The sequence below is a fragment of the Chamaea fasciata genome, unplaced genomic scaffold (genome assembly GCF_029207755.1).
Source record: "Chamaea fasciata isolate MVZ Bird 193981 ecotype frontalis unplaced genomic scaffold, bChaFas1.0.hap1 SCAF_12, whole genome shotgun sequence".
Classification (NCBI taxonomy): Eukaryota; Metazoa; Chordata; class Aves; order Passeriformes; family Sylviidae; genus Chamaea; species Chamaea fasciata.
This window is the reverse complement of record NW_027094097.1, coordinates 19,803,013-19,830,649: the sequence shown is the minus strand read 5'-3', so window position 1 is coordinate 19,830,649 and position 27,637 is coordinate 19,803,013. Positions and strand designations below refer to the sequence as shown.

General features: G+C 50.5%; 1 protein-coding gene across 1 annotated transcript in view; it reads right to left on the bottom strand.

Annotated features, from left to right (window-relative positions):
• LOC136296091 (hydrocephalus-inducing protein homolog) overlaps positions 1–27,637 on the bottom strand; it is a 72,457-nt gene that overhangs the window by 41,164 nt on the left and 3,656 nt on the right. Inside the window, exons 3-18 of the mRNA XM_066194914.1 lie at positions 25,712–25,846; positions 24,089–24,288; positions 20,684–20,805; positions 19,179–19,383; positions 16,083–16,275; positions 14,861–14,960; positions 13,500–13,618; positions 12,103–12,326; positions 10,826–10,893; positions 8,539–8,771; positions 7,626–7,726; positions 6,247–6,382; positions 5,635–5,799; positions 4,614–4,766; positions 2,541–2,779; positions 609–867 (exon numbers count right to left, since the gene is read on the bottom strand). Coding sequence (XP_066051011.1) covers positions 609–867; positions 2,541–2,779; positions 4,614–4,766; positions 5,635–5,799; positions 6,247–6,382; positions 7,626–7,726; positions 8,539–8,771; positions 10,826–10,893; positions 12,103–12,326; positions 13,500–13,618; positions 14,861–14,960; positions 16,083–16,275; positions 19,179–19,383; positions 20,684–20,805; positions 24,089–24,288; positions 25,712–25,846 — 2,652 coding nt within the window. The remainder of the gene's footprint in view (positions 1–608; positions 868–2,540; positions 2,780–4,613; positions 4,767–5,634; positions 5,800–6,246; positions 6,383–7,625; positions 7,727–8,538; positions 8,772–10,825; positions 10,894–12,102; positions 12,327–13,499; positions 13,619–14,860; positions 14,961–16,082; positions 16,276–19,178; positions 19,384–20,683; positions 20,806–24,088; positions 24,289–25,711; positions 25,847–27,637) is intronic.

Sequence of the window (27,637 nt, the reverse complement as noted above, 5' to 3'; positions counted from 1 at the left end):
GGGGGTGGTGGCAGGGCATCCAGCAAATGCCCAGCATTGGCTCAGCACCCACCACCCACCACGCGCCCTATTCCTGCCACAGAGTTATGGTCACTGCCCGCTTTTCTTCCAGTGATGCAGCTTATTTATTTTGCACTCAACTGTCTGTAGCACTGCACCCCACTAAGCACAAAAGGCACTTGTGAGAAACTCCCCCCCTTCACATGGCTTTTGGTTTACTCTGTGCTTACCCCAGAAAAACCACTTGGCACTTGTTTAATTCACTTTCTTTTTGGGCTCCTAGTCTAAGTGTTACTAACTTATTTCTCTGTCCTTCTTTGCTGACTAAGCATGCAACGCTGTCTGCCCCAAAAGAGCAGTATTTCCTTCTACCCCTACTTTGGGATCAGCACTAGGTTTTGGTGGCTGTGGAATCACAATAAAGCTGTAGCTGGTCTGATGGTGACCAGCAAGGAAAGTAAGTGGTGCTGCCACAGAAACGTGTGGTCTTAAACCAGTTTCTTGAAGGCCCCTGCTCATTTCCCCAGGCAAATGTCAAGGGACTGTGGAACGAGCCCAGGGGAGGGGATCTGATGCTTCCCCAGCTCAGCCCGTGGTGGGGACCTCACCTGCGCCTTGCGGGAGAAGCCTCGCAGCATCATGTCCACAGACTCTCCTGGCTTCAGGTCCATTGACAGTGGCTCCAGCCGAAACGCGGGGGCCGCACGTTTGGGCCTCTGGGAATCACGTTTGGCCGTGGGGCTACTGTGGGCTGAGGTGCTCCGGCCCTCCTTCCCAGCTGGCCTGTTACATTCCACCTTCCAGAAGAGCTGATGGAAGTGGTGGCCCCCATTTGTTAGTCTGAACTGACGAGCACAGGGAAGGAGGCTAGAAGAGAAACCAGAATGGAAAATAGTATGGGAGTAGCTGTTGTCCTGGTCATCAGATTGCTCCCACTGAGGATTCTGAGCTGTGAATAGCTTGGAGACCGTCTTCATTTCCAGCTCTTAATGTGGACCGGGAACAGTGTCTGATAAGCTGCCCTTCTGATGTCGTTATTGCAAAGAGGAATATGTTTCTCATGGTAATGTAGCATTTTCCAGGCCAGGCTAACAGGATCTGGTGTTTTCCACCAAAATGTGTGTTCTGGGGTGATTCGTACTGTTACTGTATTTTGCATTAATCTGCACCCAAAACTGTTATTGAATCTTTGAGATCCTGCACCTGAGGCCCTTGTGTGCGGGGGTATGATTGCAGGCATTTTTAAAAGCCAGCGCGGAGGAAGTTTCTGGATGATCCCAGAAAGCTGCTAGAAATCATCTGTCTGCTCTAGGAGAGGAAACCAGGGGAGCAGGGGCTCTCTCGTTCATAGAAGCTTTGGTTTTGCACCGGTGGTCATTTGTAGAAACTTCATTTCGCAATCAGAAACTGTTTTGAAGTGAACTTTGCAAACTCCGCTGGCAATGGGAAAATGAGCAAGGTCCTGTGTAGAAGTGTACCTCACCTGGTAGGGTTTGCAGCCCCACAGTGGCAAGGAGGCTTCCATTTAAGGGAAGGATTTGGGTTCCATTCTTTGTTTCACTTATGAGGTAAAACCCAGAGATTTTGATACCGTTTTTGGCCTTGTGCCAGGACGGAGACACCTGTTGGATCTTTGAGACTGTGCCTCAAGCCCTGTTCCTATTTCTATTGGGCAGGATGCCAAGAATCCGGCCTTGATTGTTACATACTTAAGAGAATAGAGGAAGATCCTCAGGGCATTTTTGGGGTGTTGTAGCAAGTGCAAAGGTCCTCCTTGCACTTGGCATAGCTTCTTCTCTTTTTTTCGGCATGGTTTTTTATTTTCACCTTAATGAAAACAGTTTTGCTTTTCAAACACCTCTGATCATGCTGCCTTGCTAATATTTTAAGCCATCCTGAGGCTGCCGGTCAAACCCAGAGGTGATGCACCTGAGAGGGCACCCTAACATTCTGGCCTCCCGCACAAGCATCAGTCCTGGGCAGGCAGGGCAGCAGCAGAGCCCACGAGCAGCGTGAGGAAGCGTTGGCAGCGGCACTGCAGGCCCCACACAAACCAGCAAGTTTCCATCTGCCTCTGGAACTGCTCTGCGGGCTCCTGCCTTCCCAGGGGGGTCGTCACCCTCCTGTCCATTTGCTCCCAGGGCCCCTGCTTGCCTGGCAGGTGCCATTTTGGAAGGGAAGGGTGCGATGCCATCTTCCCTTGGTCCCGCAGCCACACGGAGGGCCCGCCTCATCCAGGCGCCATTTCGGGAACCTTTTGTTCTGGGGGAGCCTGCGAGACTATTACTTGACCAAGTGAGGACATAGATGTGTTAGAACTGAAGGCAATTCAGTGGCAATTGAGCAACTGGTTTCTCTTTCGGTGGTTTTTGAGGGTATCTAACAACGCTCAACTGGCCATCACGTGTCTCTAAAGGTATCTCTGCCTTCAGGGAAGGAGTCAGGGTCTTTGAACACTGAAGAAGATCTTGCCTGAAGGACTACAGCAAAACTGCTCCTTGTTGAGACAGAAGGAGAGGTGGGAGTGGGAGATCTCCTACCTGAATTGGTATCCCAAGTTCAGCTCCGGGGCAAGTGGTTTGTCTGTGACAATTGTGGTGCCAGTGCCAAAAGCCAGGAGGGTGGAGGTGGTCCAAAGTCTGTTCCCAATGAACAGCTGGAGAGCATCAGCAAAACCCCCAGTGTCATCCAGGGTTGCTGTGACAGTCACAGGAACCTCACCCCTGGCGGGGATCACTCCTTCCCTGGGTTCAATAACATAGCAGTGTGGTTTATAAGCCTGTAAGACAAGCATAACATGCATTTAGGATGGAAACCATACACCCTGGTCTCTTATGGGGTGTAAGAAAAGGAGAAGACTAAAGAGAGGAGGATAAAAATCCTAAAGGCCTAATTTCCCTAAATTTAAGCTGCAGTATTGGGGAACAGCAGAGCTTATACAACCTGTATTTTCCCCTCCTTTAACAGACTCTCACCTAATTAACCCAGTTTTGCCCAACCCAAGGGACGCTTATCCTCAGGAGAGTGTTCCTTCCCCAGTCCTTCTCTGGAGTGTGTGCCAAGGAAAGCTGCTTTCTCTCTCCTGGCTTCTCACAAAGGCTCAGGGCCAGAGGAAGTCATGACGGCTCAAATCCCACTCCAGAAACCACACAGCTGGAAGACACTGCTGAGAGCCTGAAGAATATCTCTGCAAAACCAGTTGAGCAAAACCCCAACACCAAACTATCCTTTCCCAAGAGGCCCTCAATGCTTTTCAACGTCCCCTAAAGGACCGAGGCCCTCACTTCCCACTGATCATCCGCTGTAGAGAGGGGCCCCAGGGCCTTCTGCTTTGAAAAAGTCACCTCTGAATGGTTACAGCAGAGCAGGAAAGAAGGAAGCAGAGGGAAAACTGGATGACACGTGCTCAGTGGGCATGGCCCACTCTTCCTAAGAACTCGTGTCCTCTGGTTTCTCATGGACTTCACAGATTGGCCAAGAGAGCTGGAAGCTGCCCAAAGGAGGGAGGAAAGGCCCCGCACCAGCACAGCTGTACAGACGCAGCTCTGCAGGTCCAGCCCTGGAACGAGCACGTGAAGCCCATCCTTTACACACCAGGCCCACCCAGCCAAGGTGCATTGCTCCCTGAAGAGGTGGAAGGCAGAATTTCATTGTGTAGTTCGAGAAAGCTGTCCTGGAAAAATCCCTCACTTTAAGGTTACATTTATCCCCCAAACTGCAGGAAAAGCAGCAAGAGGAAAAATCATGCCCCTCCTCCTTGGCTCAGGAGGCTGTGGCTGGACTTTCCCACATGGCCTGATGCTTTATCCACAGACACAAACAAGTCCACAGGATCAGGTTTTAACCAGCTCCAAGTTCAACACACCCAGCATGGAGAAGAACAGACCTCAAGCCCCTCAGAGATCTCCCCCTCCAGCAGACATCCCACCCAGCCCCAGGCCCAGCCTACAAGCCCTTCCTGGCTGCAGCAGCCCTGCTCTCCCTGCCAGGGGAGCAGCCCCAGCTCCTCTGCCCTATGCAGCCTTCACATATTAAACAGCCATTCTCTGCAGCCGGTCCCCAAAGATGCTCTTCAAAGGCACAGAGACCACAGGCTGGGGGGGTGCACAACCCCCACACATGTCTTTGTGTGGACAGCCCAACTGGCCTGACCCACAGCAGGTGTGAAAATTGCCTCCCCACCAGCAGTCTGAGGACAGACCTCACACCCTCTTCTCTACCATGAACAGCAGTTTGGCACAAAGCAAATGTAGATGGAACAGGGAAAGCACAGGGAAACCCATGCTCTCCGAGGAGCAAAGGACCACAGGTTTCTCTTGATCTCAGAGCTCAAAAACCGTGACACACACAGCTAAAGACCTTCCATAAAATTATGGGAGAACTTGTCAACACAATCCAGACGAATTTCTGCTCCAACATCTCTGCACCTGATTTCACTGAGGAGTGCCCCAGCTAAAACCACTCCAGAGCCAGGTTCCTTTTGCCTCACCCAGATGGAATCTTGGAGTATCTCGCTTCCTCTCACACAGGCCGATGCATATAAAAACCAAGTCATGGCTGCTTGTAAGGTCAACCAGTCAATTTCCCTGGAAAACAGCCCCACAGATACTTACAATCTCTAGCCTGAAGTCTAAATCGATGAGACCTTCGTTGAAGAGGCCAAAAGCTTGTGAATTAGGCCTTAGCACTGGGATCCTGCCGAACTCTATCAGCCTTGGACTTATGTAGACTGCTGACGGCCGTCCAAAGCTCTGTAGTTCTGTTCTCTGTTACAGAAAGCAGGCAAGAAAGATTAAAAAAAAAAAAAAATCAAACCCGAACAGGGAAACCTAAAAAGGCTTAAACAGCTCAACCCAGCTCAAGTTATTTCTTTAGGGACAGCTACCATTTTCCAGCTGAAATCCTGGGATTTTGGGGGAAAAAAAAACCAAACTTATGTATTCACCTCCAAATTGAAAAGGATTAAGTAAAGAGAAACTTTCAAACTACAAATTTTTGGTCCAAAGGTAGAAGCTTTGCAAGAAATCTCTAGTTAAGATCAGGCTGACAGTTAAACAACTGGTTATTCTGGTGGGGAGAAACCCTTCTCTTTAAGGTAAGCAGCCTGATAGTTGAAAGCAAGTGTTTAGTCAAACTTCAGGCTCCCTGGCACAGCCTGCACTGCCTGTCCTCCCTGTTGACTGGTTTACATGCAGTGCCACAATGGCCCAGGTTCAGATGTTTGGTGCCATCCAGGGAATTTGGCATCACCATTTCCATCTTTGAATGTAAGTTTAAATCCTTGCAACTACTCTTCAAATGCCAGCTTTCCTTTCTTCTACAGAAAGCTCAAGGTTCCCAGAAATCTTCTGACATCCTCTTTTGTGCTGAGAGGTAACATTTTAAAAAAGGTGTTTCCAAAGTTAATAGCATTTTAAAGAGTAATTAAAATGATCCTCAATTCCAGCTTAGATGAACTACCTTCTGGGTCAGACACTGACATTGCCACCTATAAGGCACGAGCTGTTTATGCCACCAGTCCCTGCTGTCCTTCTCCACAGCAGCCTGTGCCTCTTTTCCCCGGAAGAATCCCCGCACACTGTGCACCCTGCCAGGACCAGTTGCACAAAGGCACACACCTCCCCTTGCACTCACCAGTGGGTTTCTTGCGTCCCCAAACACGCCGATACAAACATCGGTGCAATGCTTGCCCAATGTTTGGATTTCAGCCATAACTGGAATCTCTGCAGTGCTCCGAGGCTGGACAATCCCACAGGGTCTGGGGCTGGAGTAGAGCACAGGAGAGTCCTCCTCGGGTTCCTAGAAGGGACAGAATCAAATCCAGCTTCAGAGGGACCTCTGAAGAAACTTTAAACTCCTCAACATCCATCCCAACAGCAACTTACACACATTTTTAAAAATCCCCAGGACAAAGGTAAAAGGCACAAACAAGGTGCAAGAATTGTAGGCTTAGCATTCTCAGGGGGTTCTGCAAGGAGGCTGCCAGCACAGGCACTGGTGTCTGTGGATGCAGCAGCTTTTCACAACCCTCAAAGATCTCCCACAAGAAAACACCCTGAAGACTAGAACGTAAGCTCTTTCCTCAAGAGATTAAACTGCATCCTAAAGTTTACATTCAGGTAGGATCCTGTTCTCAGCAGATCTTTAAGACTGAATAGAAACCACCAAGGTCTCATCCCAACCCTTTTCCCCCCTAATAATCTCCACAGTAATATTTGACAGGAGGAGGTGGATGCGATGCCAAACCTGGGGAATAAGCCCGTAGCAGCCAGGAAGGTGGGTGTTATTCCAAATGAAGAACTTCCTCTCGAATGGCACCTTCAGGTCGCACTCATGGAATCCGCAGTTTTGGGGGTACACTTGCAGCTCAGGAACGAAACATCTGGGCAAAGAGATGACCCCAAGGGAATCAGAGATACTGAGAGAATGGAGAACATTTACCCCCAAAGATTGTGAAATGGAGCACAACACATTTGTCACTGTCAAATACACATTTAACAGCCCTATGGTGAAAAATTGCCTGCAAAGTCTTCCCACTCAAACATGTCTTGTTGAGGAGGGGCAAAACCTGAGAGGCAGCACCCAGAGGCTGCCAAGTGCCCCAGGCAGAGCACTTGGTCCCACAGCTGCCTCAGCCCCTCCTTTACTCAAGAAGGTTTGCAAGAACTCCTGGAACAGTCCCAGTGATCCATGAGCTCTGGGGGAGCCTTCCCAACAGGGATCAGTGCTCATTAAGGCTCCAGGAACACACGACTCTAGTATCTCAGTAAAAATGACTCCCTTCTCTCCCATGGTGCTGTTTCCCTGCCTGAGAACTCAGCTGTTTGCCCCAGCCTTGGAGGGCATGAGACATCACCTGCCCCACAGAGTGGGAGATCACTCCCTCCCAGTTCCTACAACTCCCCTGGTCCTCCACTCCACAGGTCCAAACACTGACTGTCCCCAATTGCACTTGCTTTTAAAACATGGCAGCCCAGGCACTGACGAGATGGCTCTGCCTGGGAGTGGGAACAGCACCAGGGAACTGCATCCCTCTTGTCATTAAACTGACACCTAGAGCAGCACAGCAGCCTGGAATTCTGCTGGAGCAAGAACAACTTTTGCTTTAAGCCTGAGAACATCAAAGCTCAAAACAGGAAGCAGAGAGAAGGGGAAAAAATAGAGCTGACCTGCCACATCAAGGACTCATTTCCCCTCCTAAGATCCTGCCCTCACCTCTCTTGCTGTGAGCCATTTCCCCACTGTCACGTGCCCTCGTTAACAGAACCAGACCCTGACCCTCAGCAGACTGCTTGGTGTGCCCCAAGCCAACGCGGGCTGGTTGCAACCCAGCACAACTCCACCTCTTGCAGGAAGAAGGCGAGGAGGCCCTTGGGAAATCTGCTTCACCTCAAGCACCAGGTCAATAAATGATATCATTCCTGGTCCCTTTAGAAAACGACCCAGGACCACGCTGGGCTGTCAGCAGGGCTCCTTTTCACCACAGGCTGCTTTTCAAGCACTGCTGTTCTCATGTCCAGCTGGGCAGAACATGAGGTCATTAAACAACACGTCTCCTTGGGAGCTGCAGCCAGCACACCCTGTGCAAGGCAGTGTGCTGGGGGAGGCCAGGGAAGTGCTGGTACCTGGCCTTGATGATCAGTGATGCCACTCCCTTGCCAAACCACTCCAGGTCCACCAGCAATTTCCGGTTGTATTCCGTCACAGTGTTGGAACACAGGGTCACCTGGTGGAAGAGAAGAGCAGTAAATTCTTCCTTACAAAAGGTCACGACTCACGTGTGATGTCCTCCAGTTTTTGTGGTAAGAAAAGGGAGGATTTTGCCCTAATTCTTCTGCCGCTCCATGTGGAGAGCACAGTCTCGAAGAGTAACAGAAGCCGTCTGGCAAATACCAGATTTGTTAAGCACACCTTGCTATCGGGGCATAGGTCAGCTAAATGAAAACATTAGACTAAAGCTCTGTGCAGCACCGTATTCAAATTAAGGGGCAAATTTTCATCTGACTACAATGACATAAATGCAGAGGAAATCTCCTGACTTGAACAGAATGAGTTCAGCTTTACAGCGGGAAGCTGAAGGCAAAGCGTGGGCCAGCAGGTGCTGGGCAGTTCATGGCTGCAGAGTTTTTTGCCTTCACTGGAGATCCCTGCAGTGAACACAAATCATTCTACTCCCCAGGACAGGAGAAATGAGACCAAGAAGAAAAGCAAACTGCTTTATATAATGACATCTCTCTAACAGCCACCTTTGGTCCTCGTCCGTCCTCTGCCCACTTGCAATCGAAGACATTGCTCTCAAAAACACCAAAATGCCTTCAGTACTTGACCATATGGTACATGATCTCAGCTTGTGATTTTGGAAACAAATCAGTGCTCCTTCAGGAACGTCCCGAGTAACCCAGCTCACAGAGGCCCCACGCCAGTGCAGATCCTCGCTCACACGATGATCAGAGCTGGCATCAGAGCTAAAGCCCTCCCACACTCCCGTGAAGCTTCAGACCCGCTGCTGAAGTGTGTATGGCCGGACTCTTCCCATACCTCGATGTCCTGGTGTTCCTGGGATTGGAGGGTCCTCTCGCTGGGATTCATTGTAAACTCCCGTGGCTTCACAGAAAAATGAATTCCCTCCCTCCAGGAGGGGTCACTGTCGCTGAGTATTTGATCAAAGCTGCTAACAGCAGGCTGAGTGCCATCGCCCGACACGCGGAGCTTGAACGTCACGGGCACCCGCGAGGTGTTAGTGAGGCGACAGGTCTTGGTGCAGGGAAAGCCTAGGAAAAGGACACAAATATCCGTTTAGGCACCAGTTATGTCGTGACTCCTGGTGGGAATACCCTGGTAGGGTGAAAGCGTGATTGGAGTTTGGCTCTTTATTATCTGAACTACAGATTACTGAGAAGCTGCAAGAGGAATTAGTCGTCACTTAGTTCCCTTTAACACTGATTCCAGACTGCAGCCTTGAAAATGCCTGCTCTTAGCCCTGCTCAACACTGCAAGCTTCTCTCTTTCTGATGGGGAGAAGCTCCCTCACCTGCCCCAAACCAGCACCAGTTATTTCTCACCGATGACTGTGCACCCAGACCGAGCATTTCCTCTGAAAATTCAAACTGTAAAATTCCCTGTTAAGTCTGCCAACACTCCTACCCTTTTCAAGATATATAAACAGTGAGTCGTCATTGAGAAGAAGCTACAGCAAAACAAAGTGAGGATGGAATCAGGAACCAGAACGTGATGCAAAGCACCCTAACACAGTTTCTCTCTGCAGAATTCTTAAGGCGTCTTTTGGTTTGGGCCAAACAGACTGGGCATGTGACAGCTCAGAGCCCACTCAGCTGGAGGCAAACCCGAGCCTTGACCCAGCAAGTGGGGACATCACACCCATACTACTCACTGTGACTGCTGCCTGCAAGGGTTTACCCCACCTTAACTCTGAGATTTGCTTTCCATATTGGAAAGCCAGAGATAGTGCCACGCATGGTGGGGATGTCCTGCAGAGCCCGGACACCAGCCACAACCCGCTCTGCAGTGGACTGGCTGGCCAGCTCTGTGGGGAGGAGACTTCTCCCCAGGCCTGCTCACCAAGAGTCATTTGAACACAGGTGGGGGAAAAAAACAACTGCAGGCACAGCCCAGAGCTTCTCTGTGCCCATCAACAGTAATCACTGCCGGCTCCAGCAGGGACTCCAGCAGGGAGGCAAGACAGGCACAAAAGGGACAAACACAGATGTCAAAACCTCAAATGAGACTGAGGTCACCACATGCAGACAACAGTCAACAACAGTTAAACAGAAGCAAAGATACAACAGCTGCCTTCAGCTGAAGAGACCTTAGGAATGCGTTTCTACCTGTTGCCTTTCTTGTTTCATTTATTCAAAAGGCAACTTAACAAGTGCCTCAGTGGTGATGCAGGGTGGGGAAGAAGCAGCTCAGGAAAGGCAATTCGTTTTCTTAAAACGTTCAACAACTTCATTGTTACGAGTTTAGGTTTCGTAGTGAATTTTGGCCTCGGTCCGGGAAGGGAGATACAGGGGGTTTGGGGGGTCTCGGCTGTGCGGGTGGGCTTTTCCGTCCGGGGCTCTTTGGGAGCTGTGCCATGATGCCGCGGGCGGTTGTGAAGTCAGAGCCGAGGTTTGCAGGGGGCAGACCTTCCCGTCCTTCCGCGCGGGGCTCGGGAAGGTCGGCAGCGTGCTGCTGCGGGACGTCGTGCGCTTGACGCCGGGCTCAGCACCGTGATCGAACCTGCCTGCCTTCCCCGCTTCTGCCTGCTCCCGATTGCCAGTGCCCACATCTCCTGCTGCCCGTAGTTTGCAAAAGCAGCGATTTCCTCCTTCCTTCCCTGCCCGTGCCGGCTGGGAGGGAATCACTGCCCTGCCAGAGCCCACAGCTCCTCCAGCCTGTGATCATAACTACACCAAAGGGGAAAACGGGACTCGGCGGGTTGGAAACTTCTGGCATTGCATTGTTGTCTGTGCTATCCTGATATACTCTAGTAAAGGACTGTTATTCCTTTTCCATATTTTTGCCTGGAAGCCCTGTAATTCCAAAGGTATAGTAATTTGGAGAGAGGAGGGTCATCATTCCATTCCATGAAGATTGCCACCTTCCTTGGCAGAATCTGTCTTTTAAACCAGGACGGAGACACCAGAAAATACTTGCTCCTATTTGATCCCACAATGGCAAAATGCTACCTGAGGCACCTGCAGTTCACACCCTGAAGAGGCTGTTGTGGCAGAACATGAGCAGTGCTGGATGCTTTTACGTTCAAGTGCTCCATTTTGGAGCACACAGATCCCTCCCGCTGCGTCCCAGCGCAGGGAACACTCACCAAAGGAGATGTCACCGAAGTCGAGCTCATCGGTGTCGAAGTGTAAAGTCGGCCCGACGACACACCCCCTGCGATGACAGGGACACAGAAGGAAATGGTTACGTTAAAGGGAATTGCAAAGCCGCCGGCTGTCGTGGCTTGGGGGCATAAAACCTGGTGTCAGGGGCATCGTGCGTTTCAAATCAACGCACCACCATGTGCTCAGCACAGCGTCCATGTGCACAGGAGGCAGCTAAAGCCAAGAGGCCAGCAGCCCACAGCCACTGATGGGGCTTTGGACGCAGGGCAGGCAGGAAAAGCCCCCAAGTTGCTGGTGGTCCCATGAGGGACCCTGAACACCCACCCAGACGTGGCTCCGTGCCTCAGATTCCCCATCTGTAATGGGATGGACATAAAGGTGTCCCCACAAACTTCTGTAACCAGCCTTTCCCGCCACAGGTTCCCTGCTTTGCTACTTGGCTGTAACTGGTGTTCCCATGGAGGAGCTTTCTTAGGAGATTTTGACCCACACAATCATTACAGACAGAGTTTTGAGACAGGAAGCCAGGGGAGCCCCAAACATCCTCTAAAAAGAGCATTAACAGTTCTACACAGTGGACAGATGAATCCTAGAGGAAAGGACCAGCTTGTCACTAGTGCACCAGCTGGCACAGCCAAGAGCAATAGCTTAAACAACCAAACATGGGTGTCCTGAATCTACCACACCTCCTCCCCTGGCCTTGAACTCAGCAGACAGGCACTAAAAGTCACCAACATCCAGCTCCCTGTCTCCCACATCAGCCTTTTCCTGGCTGTGGAAAGGAGGTAGCAGAGCACTCTGCACAGGAGCTCGGAGCACAGCCTGTCTCCATGCATGGCCATGAGAGGTGAGCTGAGGCTGCTGCTGCCCCTTTGGGATGGATTATTAACAGAAGTTTTTAAAAACACTGCTGCTGGTGGAGAAGCACCCAGGCTGGCCCATCTCCAAAGCCCTGGGGGCCTTGCTGGGTGTTCAGGGGGGACATCCCAGAGCAGCTACTGCCCAAAGCTGATCCATGCCACTGCCTGCCATGGCCCAAGGCAGAGGGAGATCCCTGCAGGGAGGAGTCATTCCAGCTCCCGAGTACCACACGGGGCAGCAGGCAGCCCCACACTAAGGCAATGCCAGGATCAGAGCAGAGATTGAGACCTCAGGAAACATCTTTTTTCTCTGCCCGGCCCCAAAATGAGGTAGGTGAGAGATGTCCCAGAGACAGCTACAGATGTGCCCACCCAGAGTAAGCTCCCAGAGTCCTTACTTGATGGTCAGGATCACAGGCGTAGGAGATCCAGCCACACGGAACTGGAATGGTTCCTCAAACCGCCCCAACACGGCGGCATCCAAGGAGATCTGAATAGTCTGGATCCCACCTGGTGCAATGAGGCCCTCCTCGGGTACAAACTTGAAGCAGCAGCCCACTTTCGTGTTTGAAGGGATATAGGTGAAGGGAGCATCAACAACTCCTTTGTTCATCAGTTTCACCTGCAGCAGCAAGAAAACAAAATGCAAGTACACGTGAAATCTTCCCTTCTTGGGAGTTATTTTCTAATGGCGCAATTAACACCCAGAAAAGGCAGAAGATGCTTTGTGCTGCTGGACGGCAGAAGTCAAAAAAATACAACAGGACAAGTTCTGCCTTTGGGTTTTCATGCGAAGCTCACATAACTCCACATAACTGGAGTCACCCTGGCGTTATCCCACGGACACAGAGCAGTCCACCTCTGGTCAGTATCACCAAGCTCATTCAGACCTGGCCCTGAGAGCAACGTGGGGTGATTGCAGCTGCGTAGTGAATCACCACAGAGCTGCTGCTGCCCCAGTCAGCGCAGCTCCAGCAGTACCGTATCTACGCATTTACCTTTTCCTATATCGTGAAAACAATACACTGAGAAGGAGGCATCAACATCAAAATGTACAGACAGCACCATCTTTTGGTAAGAAAACTCAACGTGTCTTTCTCTTCTACAGCCAAACTTTCTGAAAGTGTCTGGCATGATGTAGTGCCTCGTTTTCTGCCTCTTTCAGTTGCTCTCTCTTTTTCTTTTGCAAACTTGACCCCCAATAGGGGGGAGGCAAATAGGTAGAAAAATCTCTTGCTTTATTCCCAGGAACACTTTTCTCTTCCTAGAGCCAGAGATGCACCAAGCCTGAAGTGTGGTGAGGGATTGGACAGCACGGGGAAGAATCCTCAAGCCCTTTGCAAGGGCCTGCACTGAGCCAGGAGGCTGGATGGCTTTCCTGTGACTTCCAGGAATGAGCAGGAGACACTTGACTGAAAATTGTTTGCGGTGGACTGAAGCTCAAATGTAGCCAGTTTGTCCCAGCCGCTTCTGAAGAGCCCAGTAGAAAGGTGCCTTGTGTCTGGTGCTGCCACAAAAGCCTCTGAACAGCTTTTTGACCCAGCGTCGGGTCAAAAGGGGTTGTTTTGCAGGAAGCCTCCCAGCTGATCCCTAGGGAAGGCTGCCCAAAAGAAGGGACTGGGGCTTCATGAACAACAGACACATCTTTCTGACCCCCCCCCCCCCCCCCAGATTTGACCAGTACATCAGCTATTCCCTGCTCACAACTGCCCAGGTTGCCAGTAATTCCACAGCTCCACCAGGCTTGCTGCTGCCTCAGGAGCCATCAGGATCCATCCCATCCCCTGGTGCTCACCTCATGCGTGTGGGCGGTTTCGATAAAAACTTCCCCGAGGTTCAGGGTATCACAGCTGAGTTCAACCAAGGGTCCGCAGCCTTCCCCTCTGAGGCGCAGGGCCAGCCTGCTCTCACGGCCTGGGGAGAGATGTCCATTTCAGTACAATAATTCCCTCTGTTCTACTGGATTTTCCAGGCTGCCTCAATGCTAGTCCCTGATTCTGAGCTGCATGCAACCAGCTCTTGATGCTGCAGCAGAAGATATGGACCCTTCTCTTCCCTCAGGAGATATCCCCTGGGGCTGACTTGCAATTTCTAACCCATTCCTTGGGCTGGTTTCCAATTTTAGCCACCAGTTTGCTGAGTTTAAAACATCTCTGGTGTCCTGTAGTGACAGGCCACGGAGTAATAGGTATAAATTGAAAGAAAGGAAATTTAGGTTAGATATTAAGAAGAATTTGTTTACTGTGAGGTGGTGAGACACTGGAGTAGGTTCCCCAGGGGAGTTGTGGAGGTTCCAGCCCTGAAAGTGTTGAAAGCCAGGCTGGATGGGGCTTGGAGCTACCTGGTCTAGTGGGAGGTGTCCCTGCCCATGGCAGGGGCCTTGGCACTAGACAGTCTTTGAGGTCCGTTCCATCCTTAACATACTATGACTCTAGGGTTTCCTCCCCATGCACTTAGAGGAGCTTTGAAATCCATTCAGTGAAGGCACAAAGCTCACAAAGACTTTGGCAATTGCTACCTGGCAAACTGCCAGGCAACAACTGCCAAACCACCTGGCCCAGCAGCACAGGACTGCTGTCCTCCACTTCTGACACTCGGCACTGTGTTCTGTTTGCACAGACTGAGAGCTGCAAGGTGACAATTCCCACACAGGGAGAGAAGCAGGTGCTGGCCAAGGGTGGTCCTTCTACCAACACCCTGGGCTCAGCGGGGCTCCGCCCCTGCTGGCCTGGTGGTGTCTGGAGGTGATCCAGGCTCAGGGAGCACATTTCTAACTCAGCTCCGACTGCCTGATGGTGGATCCACGTCAAATGGACCCATCCTGGAGGTCAGTGGTCTAGAGGGGCTTAGTGCTTGTTCACTAAAGCTGTTCTGCTCTGCAGCTCCTTGGCCTTTGAGGAAATGCTGGCAAAGCCGTGCCATGAAAACATCTCCCTGCACTGCCTGGGTTGTTCTGGGATCAGCAATCCAGACACAGGTGTTCCGAGCCCTGGCCTTGCATGGGAGACTCCCTGGAAGCTGCAGGGACACTGGGGATGTGCCAGCACTGCCCTGCTGACCAGGAACTCTTCCCAGCAGTTACATGGGAGCCCAGTGGGCTCGGGCTTGCTCCATGGCTTCACTGTGGGTGAGAGAAGCAGGGCAAAGGAGCTGTACCTGAGATGTCACAGTAGGCCACACTCTGATACTTCAGTGCTTCCAGGGGTTTAAAGGTCACCTTGATTTCAGCCGAACAACGTGGCCCAATCTCTCCCTCCTGAAACAGAAAGAGACAGAAAAAGATTTATCTTCAAACTTCACACTTCTTGTTTTCAACCACTCCTCTAAGCCTTTCTTTAGAGCATCAGTGATGAGTAAACAACATAAGGAGCCCAAGGAAACACTCTAAACCCAGCTCAACACACCACTGGGCGCTCTCAATGCTCAGCTGATCAGCCCCCACTCTCCACAATGTTCCTGCTGCTCTGACACAAGCTCCTGGTCACATCATGCTGCAGTCAGCTACAGTGGTACCTAACTGCCATTGTGCACTGGTGGCTCTTGGCCTTAGATGGGCCATAGGAGTAACCAAGAACACGATCCCCTTCCTTGGAAATAAAAATATTAGTTTAACCTTTTTTGAAATAAAGCAGAGGTTGGGATTATTCTAGGATTTACTCCAGGATGAGAAGGCATTTTGCACTGTGCAGACACCAGGCATTCATCATCTCTCACAATGCCAATACTCAGAATCAGGGCTCTGGCTGATGGGAGGACATGGGCGTTTGCTTGCATAAACAGAAGAAGAAAAGGTTTACTGTCCCCGTGTGCAAGAGAACTCAAAATGCCCATTATAACCTCCCACCCTTGTGTCCAGGCTCACAGACGACACTGGGAGACTCACAAACAGTGCGAGTCGTGGTTAGAGGAAGGGACAGGCATTTCTACGATTAACCTTGGGCTGAATTTGGCCTCCTTTTCCCAGCGAACCCTTGCATGCTTCGTGTCGATACGTGAACTGGCACTGCTCCAACACCCTCCGCTGAACCCCACGCAGCAGCACGTGTCGGGGGAGCCCCTACCTACAAAAACTGCTCCCTGTGGACACTTCAAGGACACGGAGTGCCCTGAGCTCGAGCCCTGGCAGCAGAGCTCAGCTTTGTCAGGCTCCCAGCCCTGCCTTGAGCCTGCAGGGCAGAAATACTTTCAGCAGTGAGCTCTGCAGCCGCACCAGAAACTCCATGTCCTCCCTCTCAGCTCACCGAGCCAGCTGAGGATCTGCTGAGTGACCGCACCCGGGGGAAGGGGCGGGGGTAGGGTGGGCGGGAGGAGGAAGAGGAGGAGGAGGAGGAGGAGGAGGAGGAAGAAGAGGAAAATGAGGTTCTCAGCTATCACTCACCATTGGCTCAATGGAAAAAAAGTCATTGGAGAACAGCAGGGGGTCTTCTTGCACCTTTGCCTTCTCCTCCTGGACCTTTTTGCTCAGGAGGGCGGTGCGATTTTCACAAAAGCCCTTCACCTTCTTTATTTTTTTCTCCTCCACGAAGTCTTCCATCCAGACCTTTGGTGGTGGCTCCAGCAAATCACACTGCCTGCAGCCACAGGGAGAGAAAAAGCCAGCAGGTCATTTAATATATTTGCAGAGAGAAGCGGAAGTGCGGGAGAGCAAAGCACTTGGGGAGGAGCGGCAGCTCCCCAGCAAGGGCTGACCCCAAGCCACGAGGGTCCCAACTGGATCAGAAGATAACTTGTTGTGCACTAGCTCAGTAGGTAGCTTTACTCCACACTTGCAAGCTCAGGAGAGCTTTGGAAAGCCAGCATCCCTCAATAGAATCTCCTGCCTCAAAGCCTCTGCCAACACTGAGCGAGAATCCACCAGCCACCTCAGCTGGCTTTTCCTACCACTGAGCTGCTCGGGGGAGGCAGATAAAGATCACGGAGCACCCACTGCAGGACTTCCTTGGGAAAGGGAGACGAAGCTGGGTTGTGGTTACGTGTTACCAGCATCGCTCTTTGCTTCTTCCATTTTGGACCTGCCCTGTTCCCTACTCTGCCTTTCACAAGAGCATCCCAGAGCACTTCCAAAGGAAATTGATGAATTCAGGCACCGCATCCCTTCAGTGATATCCAAGGTTTTATATGCATGAAAACAGAGGCTGTGAGAGGGGAAGGGACTTCGTGGTGCAGGAGGGAGACAGCAAATTCCTGGAGAGATCATCTTTTCAGGATCCAGAGCTTTTTGGGTCCCATCCCAGTGCATGGTAGTAGAATGGCCAGAGAGTGAAAGGATCCTGCACTGGCTTCTCTCATAAAAAAAAGTCCTCTCTGCTCTGAGATCTCAAAAGCATCTCTGACAGCAGGAGAGTTGGCCTTAGAGCTAACACCATCCCTAAGACTGGAAGTAAGGAAAAACAAAATGTCCTGGTGACAGTCTAGGACACAAACTGGCATGAAAACAAATGTAATTGGAAAAAATCCACAAAACCAAAACCAGGTTGAAGTTTACTTAAAGAAAACCCAGTTTCTTCTGAGGGGAAAGTGGATCACCTGGGATCCAGGCTGAGGCAGGCAAGTAAGAAAAAATGGAAATAAACAGCCCAGGGAAATAGCCAGAGAAGGTCATGGGATTTTCTTTTAACATACAGAGCTCGTATGGAAGTCAGACACTGTGTAAGTAGACAGAGAACAGTGGAGAACCAAGAAGCCCAGGGCACTAAAGGACCCTCTTGCCATCCATTCAAGCGGGTGAGGCTCGACCTCCTGTTCCTTTGCAGGTGATTTAAAATGGCTCTGGGGAGTGCAAGCGACCTGGCCCGCAGCAAACAGGCGCTTGCCGTGGCAGTTCTGGCACAGCAGTTTGGGCACAGCAGTTTGGGGACAGCAGTTTGGGCATGGCACTTTTGGCACGGCAGTTTTGGCACGGCAGTTTTGGCACAGCGGTTTGGGCTGGCAGTTTGCACAGCATTTTTTCATTTTTGCGTGGCAGTTCACACAAGCAGGCCGAGCAGAAAGGCTGCAGCCACCCACCCTCCTTGTGTAGCGGGCTGTGTCTTTTGGTTGGTTTTGAGGTGCTTGCCTTTTTTTTTCTTTCATCTTTCTGCCTTTTTTTTTTTCCCCCAGCAAGTTTACAAATGATCAAAAGTCATTGCTGCTGCTGCCGCCAGCAAGAGTGTACTATCTCAAACAGAACCCCCCAGGAAGGACACAGCTGTCCAGGCCCCTGGCTGCAGGGAGGGTCTGAGCCTGGTGTTAATATCAGAGGATAATGTGAAAGACACCTGCGTGCAGTGTGAGCAGGTGAATGATCTGCTCTGTCTAGTGGCAGAAGGTAAAGAAGAAGTGGAAAGGCTGAGGAGCATTAGGGAGAGCGAAACAAAAATAAACTGCTGGAGTTACACCCTTCCAAGCCCGAGAGAAGCTCAGCAGGAGTCAGAGGAGCCCTGCCCTTCTTGTGATCAGGCAGAAGGAGAAGACCTAGGAGACAGTGGGGAATGGGGATGGGCTTCTGCTGAGGAGGTAATGAAATCCTGTCCTGACCCCCATCACTGCACCCTGACAGAACAGGTATGAGGCCCTGGATCCAGAGGCTCAGACAGATGACACTAAAAGAGAAAATTCTGTCTGGAGACAGCTGCACTTTTTCTGCCAGACAGATCCCAGCCTCAAGTATTACGAAGAAAAGAAGGGTAGTGGTAGTAAGTGAATCCCTTCTAAGGGGAAATGAGGGCCCTGTATATCGAGCGGATCCGTTCCACAGGGAAGCCTGCTGCCTCCCTGGGATCCAGGTACTGGATATCACCAGGAGATTCCCTAAGAACTAAATGAACTTCATCTGTTCACCACTGTCTGGGGGTACAGTGACTGTGAAATAACAGAGTTTTCAACAATCAGTGAAACAAGGAGGGGCATCAACAAAACTTCCACTCTGGTCTTCTGGAAGGCAGCCTTCGGCCTGTCCAAGAGACTGTTTTGGAGAGGACCTTGGGAAACAGCCTTTACAAACAAAAGGGTCCAGGAAGGATGGACATACTACAAGAAAGAAGTCTCGAAGGCACAGGAACAGACTGTCCCTGTGTGCTGAAAGGTGAGCTGACAGGGAAGACAACGAGCCTGGATGGGCAAGGAGATTTGGAAGGAACTAAGGGGAAAAAAGAGGGCGTATCGCCTTTGCAAAGAGGGGCTGGCAACTCAGGAAACGTTGAAGGATGTTGCCAGGTCATGTAGGAAGAAGATTAGGGAGGCAAAAGCCCAATTAGAACTTGAGGAAATCCAGTCATTGCAATCAACCTTTCCTTCCCAAAATGCCATCCTTGGTTGGAGTATAAATGGAACTGGATTGCTGTGCTGAGCTCCTGAAGCCCAGGGACACGCACCCTAATGCCAGGGATGGTTTACTTGGCCTAAACCATTCAAAATCACCAACACCCCCCTGAGGCCATGCACTAGTTTCAGTCTTGGGCCATGTATCTCACTGAAACGTATCTTTCAAACCAACCTCCTCTTCTCTTCATTGTCGGCTTCCTCAGTAGGAAACATCTTCCACTGGAAGTGGGCTGTGATGTTACTCCTGTTCCTGATGAACATGCTTGTGTGGCTTGCTGTGGTGATGAAAGTCTTCTCAACCTTCACGGAATATGTGCTCAACCCAATGTTGACATCTGCAGCTTCTGCGCGAAGGAGTGTGAAGAAACTTTCTTCACCTGGAACAAAGCAGAGTCTTTGCTCAGCTAGCTCAGTTGCTGATGGAAGCACAAGGAACAAAGCAAACCACAGGTCACGGAAGAAAGTGTCATAGCTTTTAAATGTATTAGCAGTTCCATGGATCAGTACATTTAGCACGTCCTGACAGCTCTGTGTGTACGGCGTGAGGATGTCCTGGCCACCTCCTTAACCACCTTATTTCTGAGAGTGTTTGTAGAGATTTGGCCCCAAGGTGACAGTATGTACAGTGGGATTTGTCAGATGTGCTCAGGTGACCCACTCAGATCACTGGGATTTCTGCATCAAAGTCCTTCAGGTGACACTGAGGAGCCCTGGTCAATCCTGGCTTGCCGAGGTCTCCCCTGCGCATCCCACGAGACTCCTGCCTCTCCTGATCCCTTGGATCCCTTGTTGCTGACAAGCAAATATGCCTGGGGGCATGTGGGCAGAAAAAGGAGACCCAGAGGAACAGGTGAAGTGACAGCCCACAGCAGGAGGGGACACAGGAGAGGAAACACAACCAGCCTGGCTTTGCAATATGACAAACCACTACAAAATGAACACCATAAAAATCATCACCGTCATCTCCCTGTCCAAACCCACAGCCCCATCAGTCTTGCAATATTTTATATTGTTCTGATCTCAAAAACCAAGATGGAGCATTTCAGATTAAATAAAAAAGGACAAGGAAAGATTAATAAGTACAGAGCAGCTTCTATACGAAGACTGAATGGGATTCCTCAGTCTAGAAATCAAATGGGAGATGAGAGAGGTTTGCAACAGCATGAACGGCCTGGGAAATGGGGACGAGGAAAAATTTGTCTTGATTTGTCACCATACAGGAACTTGAGGGCCTGAAGGTGTTATTAGGCAAAAACTACATAGATGCGTAGAGGGCAACATAGTAAAAGGGTCTGTGACAAGCCAGTGGAAAAGCGGCATACAGGACAGAGGTGTGCAAGAAATACACTGCATTGGAGAGAGTCTGACGGAGACCTCGCAGCTCACATACAGCACTGCCCAGGAGTAAAATAAAACTTCACCCAGGCGTAGCCACACAGTAGTGGAGAATCAGGGTTCCTCCTTCCTCCACTCAGCAACACCCAGCAAAACAGAATTCCAAAAATCTTAGCCCTGTTAGGGGGGATCCACTTTATCAACCATTTAAACACCAACTACTTCAGTTTTCTTTGGGGCAGAGCTGGAACAGAGAAGGTACATCTAGAGGGAATTGAGGGGGATGAACAGGGAGTGATGGTGGAGAACTGTCCTGTGTCGCGTGCATTGCCCAGCACTCACCTGTGCAGCGCGCCACCAGGGACCCGAAATGGTCACCGCTCGTCAGCGGGTGAAATCCCACTGTCACCTGCATGGTGTGACCAGGGCCCAGAATTCCTTCGGCTGGAACCACGGAGAAAGGACTGCAACACAAAGAGAGAGATCAGGACTTGGGGGGACATCTGGCCATGACATTCCTTCTGCAGTGCAGGTCACTTCAGCTCACTTGGGCAAGCAGGGAGCAAACAAACTACAGCCAAGACAGACGGAACAGCCAGGATCAGAAACAGCTACTGACCCACTTCTGAGGAGATCCAGCCCTCAGAAGATCCTGTGGGATAAAACGACCTAATCTCCCCCATACTCTGCATCCAGCCTTCTGACTGCCAGCAATCCCATCAGAGAATGGTTTGTGAAAAGCACAGAGAGAGTTAAGAGCTATCTGCATGCATAACTTGACACTGACTGCCTCAGGAATTTCTCTTTTCCTGCTACCTATAAACCTCCTCTCAAGAGATGCAAATGTTAGGGCACTACCTCTCTTGTGAGATTACAGCCTAGGAATCAGACAGGGAGAAGGAACTTTCCCTTGAAGACCACGGAATAATTACTGTTGAATTTGCAGCGTGGCTCTTTGGTTTATTTTACCTTGAAAAGATCCTGAATTAGCACATTTTATCAGCATTTCAATGAAAGCTGCTCTACAAAAAGGAGCAATCAAAACTCTGAAAGAGTGCAAATGCAGATTAGAGCAATACAGTGACATGGAAACAAGACCCAAAAGGAGGATGCCATTTACAATCTGAAGGATCCAATCCCAGCTCTATGAAGCACCATTAGCAGGAGCACATCGAGGAGGCAGAACAGGAGGGTTTTGTGTATTTACCAGCAATGCAATCTGGGACCCTGGGTTGTCATCCAGGCTGGTAACTGTTTGCTTGGCTCACCAGACAAACTCTGTGGAATGTGTTGGAAATAATTACGCAAATGTCTTGGTGCACTTTGGATGTAACAGGAGCAATTAGGATTGGTCACCAGGCGAACAGTTCTTGCCTGACAAACACAAGACTCCGTGTTTTGATGCTCAGGGACAGCTCAGGTGAAATGTGCTTCTGCCCAGAAGTTGCTGGGCTTTGTGCTCTTCCACAGCCCCACCGAGGAAACAAAAGTTCCTCAGCGCTTTGCTGGTGGTCAATCTGTCCACAGAAAGGGTGTTCTGGGGAGTTTGGTGCTGAACTTATCATACACAAAAATATAGAGAACATCTGGCAAGCTGAATTTCATTCATGTCAGTAGTGACAGCTGATGAACTTGCTTCAGGTTCTGCTCACTAAGGACCTATTGCTGCAGTTATGGGCCTGACCTGCTCCATTACCACTAGTGAGAACATCACTAGTGGCTGATGGAGAAGCCTTGGGCCAGCAATGTTTATGTGCTGGATGTGAGACTTTGGGGAGAGAGGAGGAAAGACAAGGCCCCAGCAGCCCCGGAGCCCGATTACTGTACGAGCTCCCACATCTGCCCCGAGGGTGAGCCAGCACTGCTGCAGGTCTCTGCTGGGGCTTGGGGGATCAGTGCTTGGTGTGGGCAAGGCACAGGAGTTTTTTCTTATTATTTTGTCAGAAATTTTGCCAGAAAGAGAAGCTGCCAGTTAAGGGAGTCCCTGGCCACACTTCAGCACTACCTTCCCTTCCCTTCCCTTCCCTTCCCTTCCCTTCCCTTCCCTTCCCTTCCCTTCCCTTCCCTTCCCTTCCCTTCCCTTCCCTTCCCTTCCCTTCCCTTCCCTTCCCTTCCCTTCCCTTCCCTTCCCTTCCCTTCCCTTCCCTTCCCTTCCCTTCCCTTCCCTTCCCTTCCCTTCCCTTCCCTTCCCTTCCCTTCCCTTCCCTTCCCTTCCCACTCCTGCCCCATATTACATACTCCTGCCCTCAGATGGCAGGATGCGAATAACACTCCTGGGAGTGACTTCAGGCGTTGCATGAGAAAGAAGATATCTTCTTATTTTCAAATTACCAGGAGAAGAGGATCCAGCCAAGTTTCAGTTGTCAGGGCTGAAAAACTGAGTGCAAATCAGCCCTTGCATCTCCTACATCCCACCCCAGGCTGTACCCACCAGACTCCTCTGTTCCTGCTGGAGCAGTCATCTCTCATATAGACCTGGCTCCCCAAGACCCAAGGACACAAGCTCTACAGTTAAACTTAACTCCTCTGAATTTCAGTCAACATCACTAAGCTGTTCCCTGAGCCCACAGATAGGAAGGACTGTGAAGGAGACATCCCTGACGCTATAATAACCAAATGAAAACCACTGCCAAGAGATGGGGCTGGCAGGATAAATTTTGGCCTTTTACGGGTTGATTAGAGCAATATAGTGAGCTAATTGTGAGCTGTTCCTTAAGATAGTTCTCATCCTGTTAGATCTACCCTTTCAATGAATCACTACTGCACCCGACAGGCAGAAAAGATAAGGTCATGGAGGGGTTTTAATAGGTTTTCTTCGGCTCTTTAACTAGTCCATTTGTATGTTTGTTTCCTTGTATGGCATCTAAAGACAACTCCAGATCTCCCAATGGCCCCTTGCAATCCCCGGACACTGGTCTTGCTTTGAGCAGTGTATTTGCTCAGACAATTTCCAGAGGTCCCCTCTAGAAAAAGTTATTCTACCTTCTTTTATCTTCTAAAGCAGCCCAATTGCTTTTCACACATTCACTAAATGTCTCATGTTTCTAATACACCTGTGCATATACCTATGGGCATGTGGTGTATTGATAGGCATTAGAGGAGCTTGACATTTATGAAAGTTCCCAATGAAGAATTCATGATCTTTTGGCAAACATTTAACACAAACCAAAATGAAAAAACAGCAGAAACACAGGAACTTCAGAGTATATAAAAAGAGATCTGAATGAAAGGGGGCACGACCTTATTCAGAGATTTAAAGCACGTGTTTGAATTAAACTGGCTTTCAAAGGTTCATCACGGAACAGAAGAGGGGACTGATGCCCTCAGCTGACAAGGGAAATCAGATCAGCTTTAAGTAACAGGAACTGCACCGGCTGCCTGCAACACAGCTCATGTTGGGCATCTGATGCAGGCACCACTGGAAAGCCATGTGCCTGTGTCCTCCCAGAGAATGGGTCTGTTTGGCTGACAGTGGTGAGTACCCATTTCAGAAGCTGCTTGTGCTCAGGAGGGCGCAAGCCAGCTACTAACATGTCCCAGCACCCCCCAGGAAATCTGGGATGGAGAAAGCTCAAAGGCTGCATCCTGCTAAGAACACCGAAAGCAAGAGCAGATGCCATCCATCCTGCCCATTTCCAGCCAGCGACACAGGGCAGCAGCTCCCATGCTCTGGTTCCTTTTGTTGTTCTTTCCCAACTCTGTTATCCCCCAAAGGTGTTTTGCACAAGGACAGATGAGCTGCCTCACCTCTCGGTGCTCAGCTGGTAATGAGCTGCCAGACTACCAGAATTCTCAATCAGCAGACTCTTGCGGGTGCTGCCTTTGACAGGACACTTTGAGAAGTCCAGCTCGTCGGGGAAGTTCAGGATAGCTCGGGCAGGGATGGCCCGAATTGGCACAACTATCCTTTCCTCTCCACTGACGCAGACGAGCTCATGGGAATAAACCTGCAGGAAAAGAAACTGTCTCAGCACAGGTCATTTGGTGCCATCTCCATGGCAGAAGAAAAGCCATTTCCTATATCCCTTCAAGGGTATCAATTTACCTATTCCACCCCAAAATGAACAATAAGTTCTACTAATATCTCACATTTTAAAGGCACCAGTGCACTTTGCAAAACCTATCTCAGTGGCATTAAGCTCTTGTGTCACTTGGGTCATACAGACAACTGCCCTAGGCCACCATAATTTTTACTCTCAATTTTAATGATGTTAAATAATTCCTAAGTCCCTTCTAAGGAACATGGAGCTAGGGAACACAGGACATTCCTCCTTAGGTTACTATATTCCCACTGATTGAGAATAGGACAAAGTGTTAAACTGAATCTAAGCAACAAAAGGAAACTGAGAAAACAGCTGCACCCAAAGAGATCCTGGACCTCTGGCCTGGTGTAGAAATATCTGTTTGCTCAGAACTCCCCTCTAACTTTGCCTCTCCAACCAAGTCACGAGAAGAACAGTGCTAAGAGGTAGCAGGATGCTGTTGCAAAGAGCCTCTCTTTGTTTCCCGGCAAGGCTTCCTCCCTTCCATGCCATGTCCTAAACCCCTCTGTATGAACGAGCCTCCAGATCACAGCGCTGAGAGCAGACTTGCCAGGGCCTCGGCACTGGTGTTCAAACTTGCACGCAAAAGCACAAGTGGCATGGAATGGGCGCCAGCTGACAGAGCAGCCACAGTGACAGGCATGAAGACAGAGCCGCAGCAGTGTCGCTGCCACCGGCTCTGGGCCCACAGGTCTGCCTGCCTGCAGGCTGTACCTGCCCTACACGAGCTCTTTCAGGCAGGTGTCCAAGTCCCCTGCAGCTCACCAAGCTCCTGCTGACTAAGGGCACCTAGAGCTCAGTGTGCCTGTGCCAGGCTGGGCCCACGGGCACAGCACATCCTCTGCCCTGGCCTTGCAGCCGTATCATGGTCAGCTGTGCTCTGGGACAGCACAGCCCAAGGCTGGAGAACAGAGGGTGTGAAAAAGCACCGTCCTTGCTCCAGCCCCGGGTGAGGCAGGGAAGCTGTGGCCAGTCAGGAAGGAGGAAAGCTCTCTGACCTCTTTGTTCCTCTAGTACTTTGCAGAATAATGAAACCCCTTCCACTATACCTAGAGATGGCCAGACATCTATCAACACCCCTCTATCATTTGCATACTGTTCCCTGGGCATCTTTCTTCCCTTGGGAATGCTCAGAGGAATGTGCAGCGAGGGGAAGCAGGGCCTGTCAGGCCTGGGTGCAGGGCCTGACAGCACATGCCAAGCTGGGACTGGCTGCAGGCTGCCTGCCCACGGCCTGGAGCCAAGCTCACAGCATGGGCTGTACCCAGAGTGCAGGGACAACAATGGCTTTGGAGATAATTCTGTGTTTTGGCTCCTCCAGTCTCACCTTGTTCTCGTCAGGGGTGAAGTGGACGTGCACATTGGTAACGGCGCCTCCTGGCACGGCACGGCATGCATCACTGGGGCCCGCCAGCTGGAAGTAAGGTGAGCTCTCCATGGAGACCTGCACCCTCTGAAGATTCTGCAGGAAAGACATGGAACCATGATTTTGCCACTTGAGGAAACAGGACAAGAGGAGACCTGCCCATGCCCTGGTGACGTCCTTCCTTGACCCCTTTTCTAAAGCCCTTTCAGCTGTGGAGGTACAGGCACAGAATTCCCAAGGGTGAACTTGAATCCCTTCTGTCTGGCTCCAGCATTTTGGTCAGGGGCAGTAGGGCAGTGCCTGGTGGGAAGGAAAGGCCGAGCAGGTCAGCACCAGCAGGATGGAGACAGAGCACCTGAACCAAATCATCTGCATATTCAACAGGGCCAAAAACCTGCTGGCTTCTGCCTGCACACAGCTATGCAGTCGTGTTCTACAGAGGGTTTGTGCTACCTGAAAGCATAACAGCACATTATCCTGGGGGAAGGAAGAAATTCCTTTCTAGCAGGTCAGCTTTGGATAGGGCAGTTCTGGGGGATACAGTCATGCAGGCAGACCAGCAAGAGAGGAGACCAAACACTGTGGCCTTACTGGGAATAAAAGCAAACCTGAAAAGCAAAAGAAGGAACACAGCAATCCCTAAAAAAAGGAGACGACAAAGAGAATTTAAAGGGCCAGTAAAGCAGCAAGGAAGAATCATCAACTGATTACAGCAATCACCTCCCCAAAAGTGATGGAAACACAGACAGGCTGTGCCTACTGACTGTGGGCTTCAAAGGCATTTTCCTCCTGGAGAAACGTTGTAATTCTTTAGGGGAATGGTCTCTCGCCTTTTGACCCTTCGAGAATTTCCTCCCTACATGTCCACACCTAATTGGCTGAATGCCAGGACCCTCCCAAAATAGGAGACTAGATAAGACCCCTGGATTTCTTTGTTCTCTCTCTTTCGGCCCCTGGACCCCTTTGAGGAATAATCTGGGGGTAAGAGCCTCTTTTGAAATCTTTTGTCCTGTCCCTTCGGAGATATTCCTCCAAAGCCTCTCCAGAGCTTGCTGCGGGGGGGGGGACTGCGGGGGCAATATTTCAAAACATGACCAGCACTGACTCACAGTGTGGTTTCAGTATTAAAAGCCAACCTTGGCTCTCCAGGGGTTCTTGCTGCCTGTGCAGGCAAGCTGGGCTGCTGGGCATTCCCGCTTGCAGCCAGCAGGCCAAATTCTGCTCTCTGGGATACACAGACACAGCAAACATGCATTTTCAACACATACATATCAACCCCTGAGCACCAAAATGCTCTCAAAAAGTCCAAACCAGATGATTTTGACTCCCTCCTGTCTCTTCCCACCAGCCCACTCTTGGCACAAGCCTCATTTAAGAAAATGTTTCCCTGACTGAAATTCAAATGGTCTCAGTTTTCCCCTTTACAGTCCAACACAACTGCTGACATTTTTCAACTTTTTCCCTCTCAACTCTCTTGGGAAACTGCCAAACAGGAGCACATGGCTTTGGATGTGCTGTGGTTCTCCAAAGGGAAAGCAGAGCACCATGTTGCTTTTGGAAAACCTGAGCAGAGCTGGATGAAGCTTAGCAGGAGCCTGAAGTGGCACCTAAAGGCCTCCTACTGCTTCTGCTACATCACTCTGATTCCAGGGCTGTTTCAGAACATTTCCTGCCGTGCCAATGCCACTAATGATAGTGATTCCAGCAGAAAGCGTAGAAGACTCAGCCCCTGAGCTTTGACTCTGAGCTGCACAAAGGGAGCCAAACAGGCTGAGAGAGGCAGAAATTTCTACCAGGAACCAAGATTAACCAAGGAGACACAAGATGTGGTATAGACTCAAGGCAAAGCATGAGAGCAGGTAAGAACTGTACAACCCTCAACATTCC